The 16,171-nt window shown below is 44.9% G+C and overlaps 1 protein-coding gene across 1 annotated transcript in view; it reads right to left on the bottom strand.

Annotated features, from left to right (window-relative positions):
• ZFYVE26 (zinc finger FYVE-type containing 26) overlaps nt 1-16,171 on the bottom strand; it is a 155,252-nt gene that overhangs the window by 39,978 nt on the left and 99,103 nt on the right. The window contains exons 18-20 of the mRNA XM_069726414.1: nt 10,570-10,668; nt 9,436-9,602; nt 7,525-7,661 (exon numbers count right to left, since the gene is read on the bottom strand). Coding sequence (XP_069582515.1) covers nt 7,525-7,661; nt 9,436-9,602; nt 10,570-10,668 — 403 coding nt within the window. The remainder of the gene's footprint in view (nt 1-7,524; nt 7,662-9,435; nt 9,603-10,569; nt 10,669-16,171) is intronic.

Raw genomic sequence — 16,171 nt, 5'->3', positions numbered from 1 at the left:
CTTGCAGGTTTATATCCATATAGTGTTTTCCACATACCGAATCTGAGCAGTCTGGTAGGTAACCCGTTATTTTTTTCCCTCAATTTCCCTCCCCCCTCACAATTTTGCCGATTTATTACTTCAGTCTTCTCTTGTAGAGACATTAGAATATATAATGTTTCCTTCAACTTTGTTAGTGATTCTGTTGCTTTCATTTTTTTTTTTATATCTAATCATGACGTAAAAAGAGGCTGTATTATTTACTTTATGTACTTTGCAGTTTACTGATGAAGGTCCATTTATGACCGAAACGTCTATCTGATTTGTGACTGCATTAAAATTTTCATTCAATAGAGCCCCCCAGAGTTGAGTGCCAAGTTTTATTATCTGCTACTTTATTGGTTTGGGACCCTACTTCAGCACCAACACAGCTGTGCCACGATATACTCTTAACTTTAGTACCTGTATCCGAGACCCATGTGTTTGTACGTCTCCCTAGGAATATTCAGCGTATCTGGACTGCTTAAACCAGTGTGTATATGAGAGCTGACACCCTGCAGCAAGACCCATGATCGGAGCTAGCACGAATTGCTGGCATTTAACCTACCTGATGCCCGTCAATAGTGACAGCAACATTGAAGCAACATCCTCTGCTCCCAAAGCGCCGATGGTCTCCATGGTGACCCCAGGCCGAAAGATTGCCATGGGGTCAACAATGGACGGTGGCCTGTAGACTCCTGCTCAGAGCAGGAGAGGTCATGCCTACTCCCTTGCCTGCGAGACACTAATCTGATGCCCTACAATGCAAAAGCATTGCAGATAGTGTTGAGCGATACCGTCCGATATTTGAAAGTATCGGTATCGGCCGATATCCGAAAAATATCGGATATCGCCGATACCGATATCCGATACCAATACAAGTCAATGGGACACAAATATCGGAAGGTGTCCTGTAATGGATCCCAGGGTCTGAAGGAGAGGAAACTCTCCTTCAGGCCCTGGGATCCATATTTATTTTACACATGAAGAATAAAAATAAAAAATATTGATTTACTTACCCTCTGACGCGCCCTGGTCGTCACCGCTGCAACCGCCTTGCTTTCGTTCCGAAGAATGAGCGCGTAAAGGGCCTTCGATGACGTCGCGGCTTGTGATTGGTCGCATGACTGCTCAGCGACCAATCACAAGCCGCGACGTCATCGAAGGCCCTTTACGCGCTCATTCTTCGGCACGAAAGCAAGGCGGTTGCAGCGGTGACGACCAGGGCGCGTCAGAGGGTAAGAATATCAATATTTTTTATTTTTATTCTTTAATTTACACATTAATCTTAATCCCGATACTGATTCCCGATATCACAAAAATATCGGAACTCGGTATCGGAATTCCGATACCGCAAATATCGGCCGATACCCGATACTTGCGGTATCGGAATGCTCAACACTAATTGCAGAGTATCAGTTCAGCGATTAGGGCAGGAAAACTTGATAAACTTCTAAATAAAAAAAAATAAAAAAAAGTTTTGAATAAATTGTTAAAAGAAAAAAAAAATAAAAGGAAAAAAAATCCAATAAATACATTTATATAAAACCAAAAATAAAAAAGTACACATACTTGGTATCCGTAATGACCCATCCTATAAAATTCCCACTAGTTAACCTCTTCCATGAACACCGTAATTAAAAAAAAAATTAAAAAGAGGCAAAAAAACAATGCTTTATCATCATACTGCTGAACAAAAAGTGCAATAAAACGAGATCAAAAAGACGGATATAAATAAAAAGGAGATTTTTGTGTACTCACCGTAAAATCTTTTTCTCCGAGCCAATCATTGGAGGACACAGGACCATGGGTGTTATGCTGCTGCCACTGGGAGGACACTAAGTAAACAAAAGATTAACTCCTCCTCTGCAGTATACACCCCTTCACTGGCTACAATTTCACCAGTTCGGTAGTAAAGCAGTAGGAGCATGAACAAATGGCAAACTATGTCAAAAACCAAGAAGTAACAACAAGCCAAACAGGCTAACAGGGTGGGTGCTGTGTCCCCCAATGATTGGCTCGGTGAAAAAGATTTTACGGTGAGTACACAAAAAATCTCCTTTTCTCCTACGCCTCATTGGGGGACACAGGACCATGGGACATACAAAAGCAGTCCCTGGGTGGGGAGCAATATGCTAATACCCCATGTACCACTTGCTTATGGCTAAGAAACTGCCGCTTGCAGAATACGCCTGCCAAGGGCGGCGTCTGCAGAAGAGAGAGAATGAATGTGGTAATGTTTGGTAAAAGTGTGCAAACTGGACCATGTCGCAGCCTTGCAGACCTGCTGTGCTGACGCCTGGTGCCGAATGGCCCACGAGGCGCCCACCGACCGGGTAGAATGGCCCTTGATCCCAGCTGGGATAGGAACACCTTTGACACGATAGGATTCTTCAATGGCCGACCGAATCCATTTAGCAATAGTAGCTTTGGAAGCGGGAGAACCCTTCCTTGGCCCCTCTGGAAGAACAAACAGGGCATCCGACGTGCGGAAGGGAGCCATCCGCGAGACGTACCAACGAAGAGCTCTCACCACATCAAGAGAGTGCAGAGCCTTCTCAATGCGGTGGTCCAGAGCTGGACAGAACGAAGGCAGACAATCTCCTCATTGAGGTGGAAAGAAGAGACGACCTTGGGCAGAAAAGCGGGAGAAGTCCTCAATACCGCCTTGTCTGAATGAAAAATTAGAAACGGAGGGCGGCAGGAGAGTGCAGCCAACTCTGAAACCCGCCTGATGGATGTAATAGCCACTAGGAACACTACTTTCCAGGAGAGGAAAGTCAGGGACATGTCCTGTAGCGGTTCGAAGGGAGTCTCCTGGAGAGCTCCGAGCACTAAATTAAGATCCCACGTGGGAGACTCCCTGGAAAAAAGTCTTCACCGGCAATCTATTGGCAATCTTTCGCTGGAAAAGGACTGACATGCCGAAACTTGACCCTTTAGAGAGCTAAGGGCAAGTCCCGACTTTAGTCCAGAATGAAGAAATTCCAGTATGGCAGGGATGGAAAATACCAAAGGGGATCGCCCCTGTGCATCGCACCATGAGAAGAAAATTCGCCAGGTACGGTGGTAACAGCGCATGGAAACAGGTTTCCTAGCCCTGATCATGGTGGACGACACCTCGGGAGTGAAACCCGCTTGGCCTAGAATCCAGGATTCAACGGCCAGGCCGTCAAAGACAGGGCCCCTGAGTTCTGGTGGTAAATGGGGCCCTGTGATAAGATCCACGCGATCTGGAAGACGCCAGGGGGCGTCGGCGACCAGCTGAACCAGTTCCGCGTACCATGCCCGGTGCGACAAGGATCACTGGTACCCCCTCTGCCCTGATCTTCTTGATGACCCTGGGCAGCAGGGGAAGAGGAGGAAAAATGTACGGGAGACGGAACTGGTGCCAAGGCAAGACCAGGGCGTCTACTCCGATGGCCCGTGGATCGAGTGACCGAGCAAAGAACTGTGGAACCTTGTTGTTCAACCTGGATGCCATGAGATCCACATCCGGAGTCCCCCAGCGAAGACTGATCTGCTGAAAAACCTCCGGGTGAAGAGACCACTCGCCCGAGGCGAAGTCCTGGCGGCTGAGGAAGTCCGCCGCCCAATTCTCCACACCCGGAATGTGGATCGCCGAGATGGGCGAATGATTGGATTCCGCCCAGTGCAGAATGTGGGACACCTCGAGCATAGCCATCTTGCTGCGGGTTCCCCCCTGACGATTGATGTACGCCACAGCCGTGGCGTTGTCGAACTGGATTCTGACTGCGTGACCCGCCAGAAGGTGATGAAACTGGAACAATGCTAATCTGATAGCTCGCATCTCCAGGAGATTGATGGGAAGGCGAGACTCTCGAGAGGACCACCGCCCCTGAGCTGTGTGGTGGTTGAAAACCGCCCCCCAGCCTATGAGGCTGGCATCGGTGGTCACCACCAACCACTGCACAGGGAGAAAGGATCTTCCCTGGGTTAGTGAGGACTTCAACGTCCACCACCTGAGGGTCTTTCTGACCCGTGGGGACAGGATGAAGCGGCGGTCGAGGGAGGACGGATTGCCGTCCCACGCCGACAGAAGCGCATGCTGAAGAGGACGGAGGTAAAATTGCACGAAAGGAACCGCTTCCATGGCAGCTACCATCCGCCCGAGAACACGCATGCTGAACCGGATGGAGTGGGAGACTGGACGGGAAAGACTTTGGGCTCCCTGCTGCAAGGCCAAGGCCTTCTCTTGAGGGAGGATGACCAGACAGCGAGAAGTGTCCAGAGTCATTCCAAGGAAGGTAATCCGCTGGGCCGGAATCGGAGAGGATTTCTCGAAGTTTATCTTCCAACCCAGGCGAGAAAGAGTATCCACCGTGAGAGCGACGGACTCTTCGCAGGCTGGGTAAGAAGGACCTTTTATTAGTAGGACGTCCAGGTACGGAAGTACCACCACTCCCCTGGAATGAAGAATGGTCATGGCAGCCGCCATGACCTTCGTGAAGACCCTGGAGGCGGTGGCGAGGCCGAAAGGCAAGGCCACAAATTGGAAGTGCTCTCCGCGACACGCGAAGCGTAGGAACTTTTGATGCGGAGGAAAGATAGGGATGTGGAGGTAAGCATCCTTGATGTCTATGGACGCGAGGAATTCTCCTTTTTCCTGAAGTGACGGACTTTTACAAATTTGTTTAACAGTTTTAGGTCCAGGATCGGAAGGAGCGATCCGTCCTTCTTTGGGACCACGAATAGGTTCGAGTAGAACCCTTTGAACCTTTGGTCTGGGGGAACTGGAATGACGACTCCGTCCCCTTGAAGTGCCCGTAAGGCCTGAAGAAGAGCTGTTGTCCTTGATTTTGGAGGGCAAGACTGGAAGAAGTGCGTCGGGGGGGGGGGGGGGAGAAAGTTCTATTTTGTATCCGGTGGATATCAGTTCCCTGACCCACTCGTCGGAAAAGACTGAGAGCCAGGCCTGGCGGAACAAAAGTAAACGCCCTCCTACCCTGTTGGAGCCCCCCGGAAGCCGCAAAGAGTTATTGCGTGGAGGATCTATGGGATGTGGATCCCTTAGACCCGGGAGGTCTCGGTCTGGGTTTCCAATTACGGTTAGGTCTGTAAGAGACCTGGGAGCCTCGGCCGCCACGCGTGCCTTGTCCTGATGAGGAGGTAGAGGGAGTGGAAGACCAGTTGGTATTGTTACGAAAAGGCCGAAATCGGGATTGTTGTTGATACCGAAACGGCCGGGTAGGCTTTTGCTGGGAAGATATTTACTTTTTCCCCCGGTGGCGTCTGAGATGATTTGGTCTAGTTTTTCACCAAACAAACAACCCGCCTGGTAGGGCAGAGATGTCAAAGAGCGCTTGGAGGCCGAATCTGCTCGCCAATCCCTGAGCCACAGGGCTCTTCTGATGGAGATTGCATTCGCGGCTGCTTGTGCCGCGCAATTGGCTGCGTCTATTGAGGCATTGACTACAAAGTCCCCAGCCTGGGCTATCTGGTTAGCCAGGTTGACCGCCTCAGGAGGAAGGTCTCTAGCTTGCATGGTCGAGGAAAGCGTCTCGGCCCAAGCGGACATAGCCTTAGCCACCCAAGAGGCAGCGAAGGAGGGAAAGAGGGAAGCTCATGTGGCCTCGAAGACGGAGCGAGCCAGATAATCAATCTGGCGGTCAGAGGGGTTCTTAACAGCTGTACAGCTCCAACAGGCGAAAAATGAAAAAGTTGTAGCACTCAGAATAAAGAGAAGCAAAAATAATTATTTTTTCTATAAAAGAGGTTTGTTTTTGTAAAAGCACCAAAACAAAATATTTATATTTAAAAATTTTTTATAAAATATATATATAAATATGGTATCGCTGCAATTGTACTGACCCGAAGAATAAACCTGCTTTACCAATTTTACCACACGCACAACAGCATAAAAAACGCAATTCCTGAATTGCTGTTTTTTGTTCATTCTGCCTCCAAAAAATCAGAGTAGAAAGCAATCAAAAAATGCATCTCGCCTGAAAATGGTACCAACGTCAGTTCATCTCGCAGACCGAAAAAAAAACAAAAAAACACAGGAAACATGACTATTGGCCAAAATATGCAAAAATTATAGCTCAAAATATGCACTTTCTGCAGTCTGATCGCTGTTATAATGCATTGCAATGCTTTAGAAGTGACAGTTTGCTCTACCACACACTTCTTAGATCATGATCTAAGAAGTTTGCTAGAGTAAATATTTTTACATTTTAAAAAGAAATGGGACGATATAAAAGTTTGGGCACTCTTGGAGATTTGTGTGCTCAGATAACTTTGACCAAGGTTTCAGACCTTAATTAGCCTGAAGAGATTTGGCTTGTTCACTATCATTATTAGGAGAGGCCAGGAGAAGCAAATTTGCCAGCTTTATAAAAAATCCAGCCTTCTCTAACCTTGTGCCAAAAAAAAACAAAAAACAGCAGCCATGGGTTCTTCCAAGCAGCTGCCTAACAAACTGAAAATGGCAGAAGCGCACAAAGCAGGAGAACGTTATAAGATGGCAAAGTGTTTGCAAGTTACCCTTTCCTCAGTTCGAAATTTAATTAAGAAATGGCAGTTAACAGGAACATTGGAGGTCAAGATGAGGTCCGGAAGCAAAAATTTTAGTGAGCACTGCTCAAAGGATTGCTAGAGAGGCATATCAGAACCCCCGTTTGACTGCAAAAGACCTTCAGAAAAATTGTGCAGACTCTGGAGTGGTGGAACTTAATTCTACTGTTCAGAGACACCTGCATAAATATGGCCTTCATGAAACAGTCACTAGAAGAAAACCTCTCCAGCATCCTCACCATAAAATTCAGAATCAGAAGTATGCAAAAGAACATCTAAACAAGCCTGATGCAATTTGGAAACAAGTCCTGTGGATCGATGAGGTTAAAAACAAAACCTCTTTGGCGCAATGATTGAAAGGTATGAGTGGAGAAAAAAGGACACAGAATTTCAGGAAATGAACATCTCGCCAACCATTAAGCATGGGGGTGGATCAATCATGCGTTGGGGCTGTGTTGCAGTATTCACCCCATATCTGAGTAAAGGATGATTTTTTGGGACGGATATATTTATCCATTATATTTAACAAGCATCTGTTGCTTCTATGGATGTCCATTTTACTAATTAGTAGAGATCAGTTTTCAGAAACTGGTCCTGTGGCGCTCCGCTGTAGTCGGACTGGAGATCCAAGAACTCCCAGCATCCTAGACTTTTGATTAGCCGGGTTGGAATTATTCACATGTGAAGTTGTGCCAGGCCAGCTAATTGAAAGACGAGAAGAAGATGCTGTCAGGTAAGAGGCAGTTCACTGGGTTCCCGTTCGACAACCCACGAATGCTGACCAAGTCCCATAAATCGATTCAGAACCATCTTCACTAATTACATTTATTCCTTGCAAATTGACAATTTTAAGCACCTCTTAGAACGTTTTGTGCCATTTATCGGTTACTGCTCCTGGAAATGTTTCAATAAATTGACTGACAATACGATGAAATTTTCATGCTCATCCTTAGTAAATTAAATACTTACTCTGCAAAAAAATAGTTATGACATTGATCACACACACGGGCAGGGTTTTCTCGGCAGCCTTCAACCACCATTTTCTTCATGGAGCAGGAGCTGCAGACGAGTCTTCCGCATCGCCTGCAATGATGTCTGCGGTTGAACTACCAGGGAGACAACACACGGGTATCAATGAGATGACTTTCCCTTTGCAGTTACAAAAATTCCCTTCTTGGAAGGGGAAAAACGGGTTAATAGTGACCATGATGGAGTCTTCCTTGTGTAGGGATGAATTTTCTCGGGATATTTGCTTATATCTTTAAGGGTTGATGTAGGTCCCTAGAGGTTTATACACGTGAGGTAACCAGCGGTGTCGTTACCTTCTTTCTCGCCTCAGGTCTTTCATATTTTGTCATGCCATCTTCATTACAAGGAATGGCAAATAGCTCTTTTGTAGGTGAGTGGAGAAATTCAATTGTAATTCTATGGACTGAGGATTTACTTTGTATCCTTAAGGACATAGTCAAATTGTATTTTGTCTACCCGTCTTTTTTATTTTTCTGTTGAAATAGAAATGGCTCTTTCCGGGACGAGTTTCAGCTTTGAGAGACACCATTCATTTTACCATAGTGTCTATAGTAAAATTCCAAATGGGATTAAATGGTATACAATACTCCGCAATTCCACTTTTGTTTTTTGGGTTCCATTTTTAGTGTTAATTACGCGGTAAAAAAAAAGTAGAAAATGATTCTTCAGGTCAGTATGATTACGGCAATACCAAAACACATAGTTTTTTTTTGTTTTTTTTTAACTTTGGTGGTTTAAAAAAATGTTATATTTTTTTTTACATCAATGGAGCAGTTTAGTGCTTGCTTTTTTGCATGGCGAGCTGGCATTTTTGACACCATTTTTGACAAACATATTTTTCATGGAGTATTAAGGGGTTGGGAATAAAAGGTTTATGTGAATTCATTATTGTATTGAATTGGTTTTGGCTACCAGCTACTATTATTTACTGCATTTTTCTTTTCTAAGACTCACTTTTTACCTTCAAAAAGGTGGATGTTCCTGCTGTGGATGGGGATGTAGTGGGGGTGGGGGAGAGGCATCTGCGGAGGAACAGGTCACAAGCATAAATCAGCTGCTGGCATCAGGAAAAGACGCTGCGAGGGAGTGCAGGGAAGGTAAGTAGAATGGTTTACGCTTTTCTAATGGGGGCCATGAACACCAGGATGGGGATGAGGGGCCATGAACACCAGGATGGGGATGAGGGGGGCCCATGAACACCAGGATGGAGATGAGGGGGATATGTATAGACGATGGTGATGAGGAGGCCATGTATACAAGGATGGGGATTAGGGGGCCATGTATACCAGGATGGGGACGAGGGTAGATAACAGCACTTCATGACCACAGTTTTTGCTTCAATTTTTTTTCTATTTGCCTCCTCTGAAACTTAGATGCATCTTATAGTTCAAAAAAATACGGTATATAATGGTTTTCGTTATTAATAGTCAAGCTCTAATAAAGATGGCCTTGGCCAAAATTTTACTAGTATCCTTGTCTCCTCGTGTCTGAATTTATCTTTTAGTGAAGTTTCAGGTAAATTCATGGACCTCTAAGTATTTTTTTGGGACTTAAAAAAAGTTTTCTACTTCTGTTACTAATCCTCAGTCACTCCTGTTCCAGCACATCCCGATTGGTTCCAATCTCTTCACTTCCCACTGCTTCAATGACTTCCCAACATGGACAAGTTACCCATGTAGACAAAAACTATTTGGTCACATGTTTGCCACCATCATTGCAGTTTCAGAAGCACAGGAACCAGCGGGTAATGGGAGAATATTTGAACGGAAGCAGTAAACATAAGTAAGAGATAAAACAAGATGGAATAATAATGCCGATCTGTGAACAAATGAGTAGTGTGGCCATTCTTACCATGGTGAACCGCTCATTCTTACAGACCATGCAGGTGACTTCGGTTTCATCTGGTATCCATTGCGTTTTTGCTGGAGGTTTGTCCGGAGGTATGAACTCTGGAGAAGACCTGTTCCTCCTGTGTACTTTATCTGGAAGACCTGCTGGAGACTGCAACCGAAATCGTTCTGGACCAGAAAGGACAATGAAAAATGTCAGATACTGGGACCGTCAAATACGGAGAGTCGGAATTGTTAGCGGGCCCTGAGCCTAAAAAGCATCTTCATGTAAAAATGCAGAAACCTATGCAATGACTGCAAACTAAAGCCTCCTCCATACACTTAAGATAGCTGCCCTGCGAACGATGGTTTGGCTGATCATTCGACTGGCAGTTGTCTTACCTTGCTCTCCCCAGGAACACTCGTTCTGCCAACTGCTCGTGTTCTTTACGAGAGCATAGCCGTCAGACATCCTCAGAGAAGAAAAGATTAGGCAGTCCAAAAATAGAGATGCCGAATCTTTATCTCCCCTGACAATGATCTGTCGGGGCCCTGTATGGACATTAGACCAACGTCTGCCAAACCCACCGAAAACAGTGGTTTTGTTCAACGTTAGCCTAATGTGTAAAGGGGTCTTAAAGGGAACCTCTCATCTTGGAAAACACTATTTACCTGCAGATATAATGTTAAAAAGCGTTACACTTCTGAAAACTAACTTATTCCCTCCCGGGAGCTGCCGGCTTTAGTAATGGGGCGATGCAGGGAGGGAGCGCTTATTGTCACTCACAGCACTGCTTATACTTTGATCAGGGGGTGAATGCACACCTCAACACTTTGCCAGTTTGATCAGCACACGTACCTTGCACCACAAGCTGTCAAATAAAAATATTGTGACATGCTTACAGCCACCGATCACAGTGTAGTGAACAGTGCTGTGAGAGATGACAATAACAGCTCCAGGCACCTCCCTTACGACTGAGAGCTGGCGAGTCTCGGGAGGGAGTTGATTTCTTTCAATAGATGCTCTTTCATAAGGGCACCCAGGCAGCATTGTAACCTTATTTACCTGCAAATTAACCTCGCAGCAGTTAAATAGCATTTTACAAGGTGAAATATTTCCTTTAAAGTACCATCAATTAAATGCCAAAATTCTTACCCACATAAGGTGAATTAGTCAGCTCCGCAGGGGAGGGTAGCAATACTTGTTCTGGATCTGCAGGCTGACTGCTGCTTTCTGGAACTCGACTCACAGAATCTGGAGAAATGAATTCAATGCATCAATGCAAATGCTACCACCTGCTACAGGTATGTGAATGGAGTAATACAAGAAATCAACCAGCTAAATGTTCCTTTGTCGTTCATAGCATTGGAGACGCAGAAGCATGGTATAGGCCCAGCCACTTGGCAGAAAAAAAACTAAGTGTTGGCTCCGCATGGCGGGCTATAACCTCTCAGACACTAGACATCTCAGTTTTTGCCTAGTTTCCGTAAGAAGCCTGCATCAGATCTGCTGCATTTTTTTCATTATATTCATTTTGTGAGGTGGTGTCAATTTCTCCTACTTCTCCTTTTATAGTCCAGAAAGGCCACAGGGGAGCACCACATTATAAAACCTCCCAGTAGCTCCACTACTGTGTGAGGCCACAAAGGGAGTGACACTGAAAGTACCCTCTAGTAACGGACAGGTGCGCATTCCAACATCCTCTCCTCTAATTTCCACAATGGTAATTTTGTGTGTAGTGGCTATGTGGGTAGCATTTAATTTTTAGGTTTTCTTCACAATTTATATGAATCCTTGGGAATCCACTGCTCCTGGACTCCAGTACACCAGTTCTCAGAAGCTGCTAATGATTAAATTCTTCTTTTGTATGTGTTCCCTTGCCTCTATTGCCATTCACAAATTGTAAACCTTTTTTAGATACCCTGCAGCAGTTTCTGATGTGAACAGGGTCTACTGAAGTTCCAAGCTTCTGCGGGGACTTGGCCACAACCTCTTAACCTCTGACCGCAGCTGTATGCTGGCCCCACCATCATCTTGTCACTTCAGAGAGCAGAAGCGTCATTATAATGTCCTGAACATTGATTTTCAGGAGGAAGAAGGATTTAACCCTAGCCAAAATCTAAAACGAAACAGGACCTTTCAATGTTCACATCGTGCCTAGACTGTGCTGGTGGATATCAAGATACACAGACTTGGACTTCAGGAACTTTCTACCTAGCTGTCCTGGTGCTCAGGCAGGGGCCCTTCTGGTCAGTGAGAGCCTTTGCTCCTTCAGGCCCTCAACTCAGAAAAAAAAAACATTTGTCGCAACACATTCTTGCTTTCACTCACTGTAGTTCACAATCCTATGTGCTTAGCCAGAATCTCTTCGTTTTCAGGGCTGCTGTTCTCTGCTCAGAATGCTCTGGCCCTTCTCAATAGTGAGACCCTATGAATGGGCCAATCCCAAGATCTTGACCATAGCTAACTCAGACTCGGGACTCTTGAGTTATTGCAGTTTCAGGCTGAAGCTCCTAAGAGGCCATATACAAGCACAAATCAGCATCTCGTAGAAATTATTGTAAGAGAGCCATAGTCTCCTCAAGCAGATACCTCCTGCACAGTCTGAATTCTTGTGGGTTACCGCTGTCTGAATCCGAGCTGTATGCCAAGCCGTCCTCCAGCATGCTAAATAGTAATGCGGGACAGTGAAGTATACTTTCCTTGTTAATGTTGAGTCATTCTCACCATCTAGAATGGTCAGCAATGATGGCACTTGGCGTTTTTTCCTAATTTTGTCCTGCTTGCCAAAGAAATGGGAGGACATGTGGAACATGTCCTTCTCCAATGGCTCCTCAGGGGTCCAGCAGAGTCACAACCTTGCTTTTATCCAACATTGCATCCTGAAGTGAGTAAGTAGATGGCCAGCAGTAAGCACAACTGTAGCAAAGTAGATTGCCGCAAATGTACTTTCCTAATCATAGGAGCTTCTATGAACTAACAGCAGGAGCATACAGCTCCTCTAAAAGATCAGAGATCCTTTTCTTCCTCTGTGGACGAACCAATTCCTCAGTAGTCCTCTAGAGCTACTACCTTGCCTCTATCTGATGCGTCCCTTGGCGACGAACTGGATAAGTAGATGGACACTACTGAAAATGGATTTCATAGTGACGGATAACAAATTACTCCCATATTTGCTGCTGCTTGAGACAGCTGGGTTTTCTATTCACCAGGTGAGTCAGCTATACCATGGCCCAATTTTTTCAGCCTCTCAAGAAGACTTTTTTCTTTTACTCTCAATGATCACCTGCCTTGTTGCTGCTCTACGAGACTTTCCAGGAGTCTACATGGGTAGCTGCTAAGGAATTCGACTGTTAGTTGCTGCTCCATTCGTCAAAGATCTTGGATCATACATTCAAAGAAGTCTTCAGATAAGTTAGAATGCCATAAGAAAACCATCAACCATTCTTTCAGAATTCTTATGCAGAAACAGCTTTGACCTTCACCGGAAGGACATCCTCAGCAACAGATTTTTTTTCCCCACTAGAGCCTTACTCTCAAAGGATGCAAGAAAGGAAGTTTTTCATCCTGGAGAGAGCCTGTGGTCAGTACAGAGCCTGTGTCTGGGAAGTAGTATATGTGGGTTACCCTCTGAAGATTATTTACCTCTTTTACTCTGAGGACTCAACTGGACCATCCACATTTCTTGCAATCTATCCATGTCCTCAGGGGTGGCCATGCTGGCTCGACAGATCGCTACAGTTTAGAAGTTTTCATATAGAACTGTATTGGTAGCTGAGCTTTAGGAACAGTGACTTGTGACCCTCTGATAACCCTCATGACACACACTCACACTCCATTGCTAGGTTATACCAATTCTTTTAATTGTGGACAGTGCTCAATGTCAGATTTGTTGACCTCCTCAATCTTGCCACAACTCCTAGAGTTCTATTACAAGAAAATTCTCCTCTAAACATACCACATCTGCTGAACACGCTATAGCCCAACAATCTACTGGTAGTGGGCACATCTAGAGACCTTTCCAAAACTACATTCTGAAGCAAGAATTTACTAGGATTGACCTTAGCAGACTCATGAGCTGCATGTTTTTCGGTCCACAAGCTAGCGCTTTTCCCTTCACTATGAAGTGTCTAAGATGAGTGGAGGTTAAATCTGCCATCTCATGTTAATCCTGGTTTTAGCTTTTGAGATCAGCACATATTCCCAATTTATGCTTGTTCTATCTTACAATCAATTCTGTCTTTATGACATGGATTAATTGACTCTTCAGGATCAGTTATCTGCAATGTTGTTCTAAACCTGTACGGTTCTCCTAAGGTGGTTCTACCATCAAACCTGTCAAGGGGAGCTCCCAGCAACCGATGTAGAGGGGTTAATATTTTGTCTCTCTGTTCTACAGTTTGTTTAGTATTAACTAGACTTATAGTCTAGTATTCAAGGTGTCATACTTGATCCAATACCTTGCTATCGCTTATGCAATGTTTTGAGGTTCTGCAAAAACGGTGTTATGGGTACATGATAAACTTTGTTTATTATGAACTGTTTACACAGGGGGCACAGCAGGTGGAAATAACCAAATGAGAATTACTTCTTATACCATTTACAATGTGTTCACAGAATAATTAACAGTATTGTTTTGCTCACAAGTGTGCACTCTTTTCTCCAAGCACTTGTTATTTGGTGGGCCTAATCTTTTAATGCGGCCTCACTGGTGATCCAGAAATCTGACTTTGGGCGTCGGAGGTTAACTGCTACAACACAACTGACCCAACCTTTCCTTCAATAGGCAGGTGTCAACTGAGATGGTCGCACATAAAGTCAAGCTTCATTTCAATTACCTTGAAAGGGGTGCTTTTTTTCTAGCCCTACCCTTCTTGCCCCCCACCCCAAATCCTCTAGGCTGTCAAATACAGCGGGAAGTACAATGGGCCCGCAATCATTTGTTGTGCACACTGGTCACTCCATTGGGAGAATTCTCCAACTTAGGTCTATTCCTTCCTTTTTCTTTTCTATCTCATGTTCTGTGGAGGGCATTCCACGGATCCTGATGGCTCCAGAATGGCATTGCCATGCATTGTATTCCAACCTGGTTCATTTGATTGCTGGTGCTCCGCAGTCTCCACCTCTGTTTTTCTACCTAATTTTCAGGGTCCATGATTCCACCCATCCTTACTTAGTGACTGTGAAAGCCAAGATTCTGAATTTCAAGGTTGTGTATTTTATCTGGGGTTGGCCCCTGTGTACCTTCTAACCAGTGTCTTTTTGTTTGTTCTTGGAATTCGCCCTTTGAGTTCCTTTGCAAGGTCTTTAACAGATTTCCTTCCTGGTGGGTCGTCATCTAGTGATGACCACTGCTATTAACCGGGACCTCCAAGTTACATGCACTCTCCTGAAGATTTCCGTTCCTTACTCTCAATTGATGTAGGTTGGTCTACTGTTATGAAAAGCCTTCTTTCCCAAAGGATAGTTCTTTTCATATACCGTTTATGACCACATGGTGCTTCTCTTCTGTTTTCCTTTCCACTTTCGGAGAGCTATCACCACCGCCTGGTTTGAGCATGGCTTGTCAGATATTTTACAAGTTAAAGAAGCTCTTCAACTTTCAGGCTCTCCTTTTGTGACCCCTGACAGGGCGCAGTGTATTTTTACGTTTTTCTAGAGATTTTGGTCTGCAAGAAAACTTACAGCTCCATGGGTGGAGCCGCTTCTATTCGCTTTTACACTTATATCACAAGGACAGTTGTGTCCTTTCAGATGTTAAGTTCTAAGCAGTTTATCCGCAAGGTCAGCAACACTGCCACTGCCTCTCTCTAAGCCAGTGCGTGTTATGAGGTGCTGTGAACTGCCATATTCTAGGTGGGTCTTTGGTACTGCCCACCCTCTGGGACAGCTGTAGAACATCCCATGGTGCTGTATAACCAAATGCTATTAACGAGAAAAAAGGATTTTTGTACTTTAAGTGAAATCCCTCTCCCATTGAATACATTGGGGGGGACACAAAACCCACTATGCTTTCTATGTTTCTTCCTGAGGTCACTTCAGATTGCTTTTCAGCAGAGTTGTCTTCCCTGGGTTTAGGTCATATTGGTTCTTGGTTGTTACTTGCTACAGGTTTTGTTTTCTCACTCCTACTGCTTTTGGCCTAAAACTGAGCAGCGAAGAGATGATCATTCAAAAGAGATGGCATAGCACATTGTGCAGAGAAAACAATATTTTTATACCTAGTATAAGCCTCATAGTGGGGAGGGGGGGGGGGCCATACCATGGTGGAGTTTCCTCAGGTGTATTCATTGAAAAAAGGGATTTTACGCCAAGAATAAAAATCCAATTTTCTGTGAGGCTGAACATGACAAGTTCTGAATGGTGTAGACACAGATCCTTGGTTAGGGTTACATGGAGCATTTCCTACACAAAGTTCTACAAATCTGCTCACATGTGCAAATCCACCGACAGATTTAACATGTTCTGTGCCAAAGATCATGACAATGCAGCTCAATTATCGCAGCTGGCCAGGCTTCAGCAGAGAACAGAAATTTTAAGTGTAACCTTGCTCAAGGAAGGAAATCTTTTTGGGCAAGCAGAGCTCCAAAAGTCTGAATATACAGTTCCTTTTGCTAGCAAAATGAGACCACGGCAGATTGGTGCATACTTTGGCAAGCTTGGGAAGCTCTTGGGCAATTTAGTCTGGCAGACGTCACAATAAGAATCACTTAATAGAGTGCACCTTATGGAGGTCCTTTACTAAAGGAGTCTGTCT

The sequence above is a fragment of the Ranitomeya imitator genome, chromosome 1, assembly GCF_032444005.1.
Source record: "Ranitomeya imitator isolate aRanImi1 chromosome 1, aRanImi1.pri, whole genome shotgun sequence".
NCBI lineage: Eukaryota > Metazoa > Chordata > Amphibia > Anura > Dendrobatidae > Ranitomeya > Ranitomeya imitator.
Note: the sequence above shows the minus strand (reverse complement) of the source record. Positions and strands in the feature narration are given on the sequence as shown.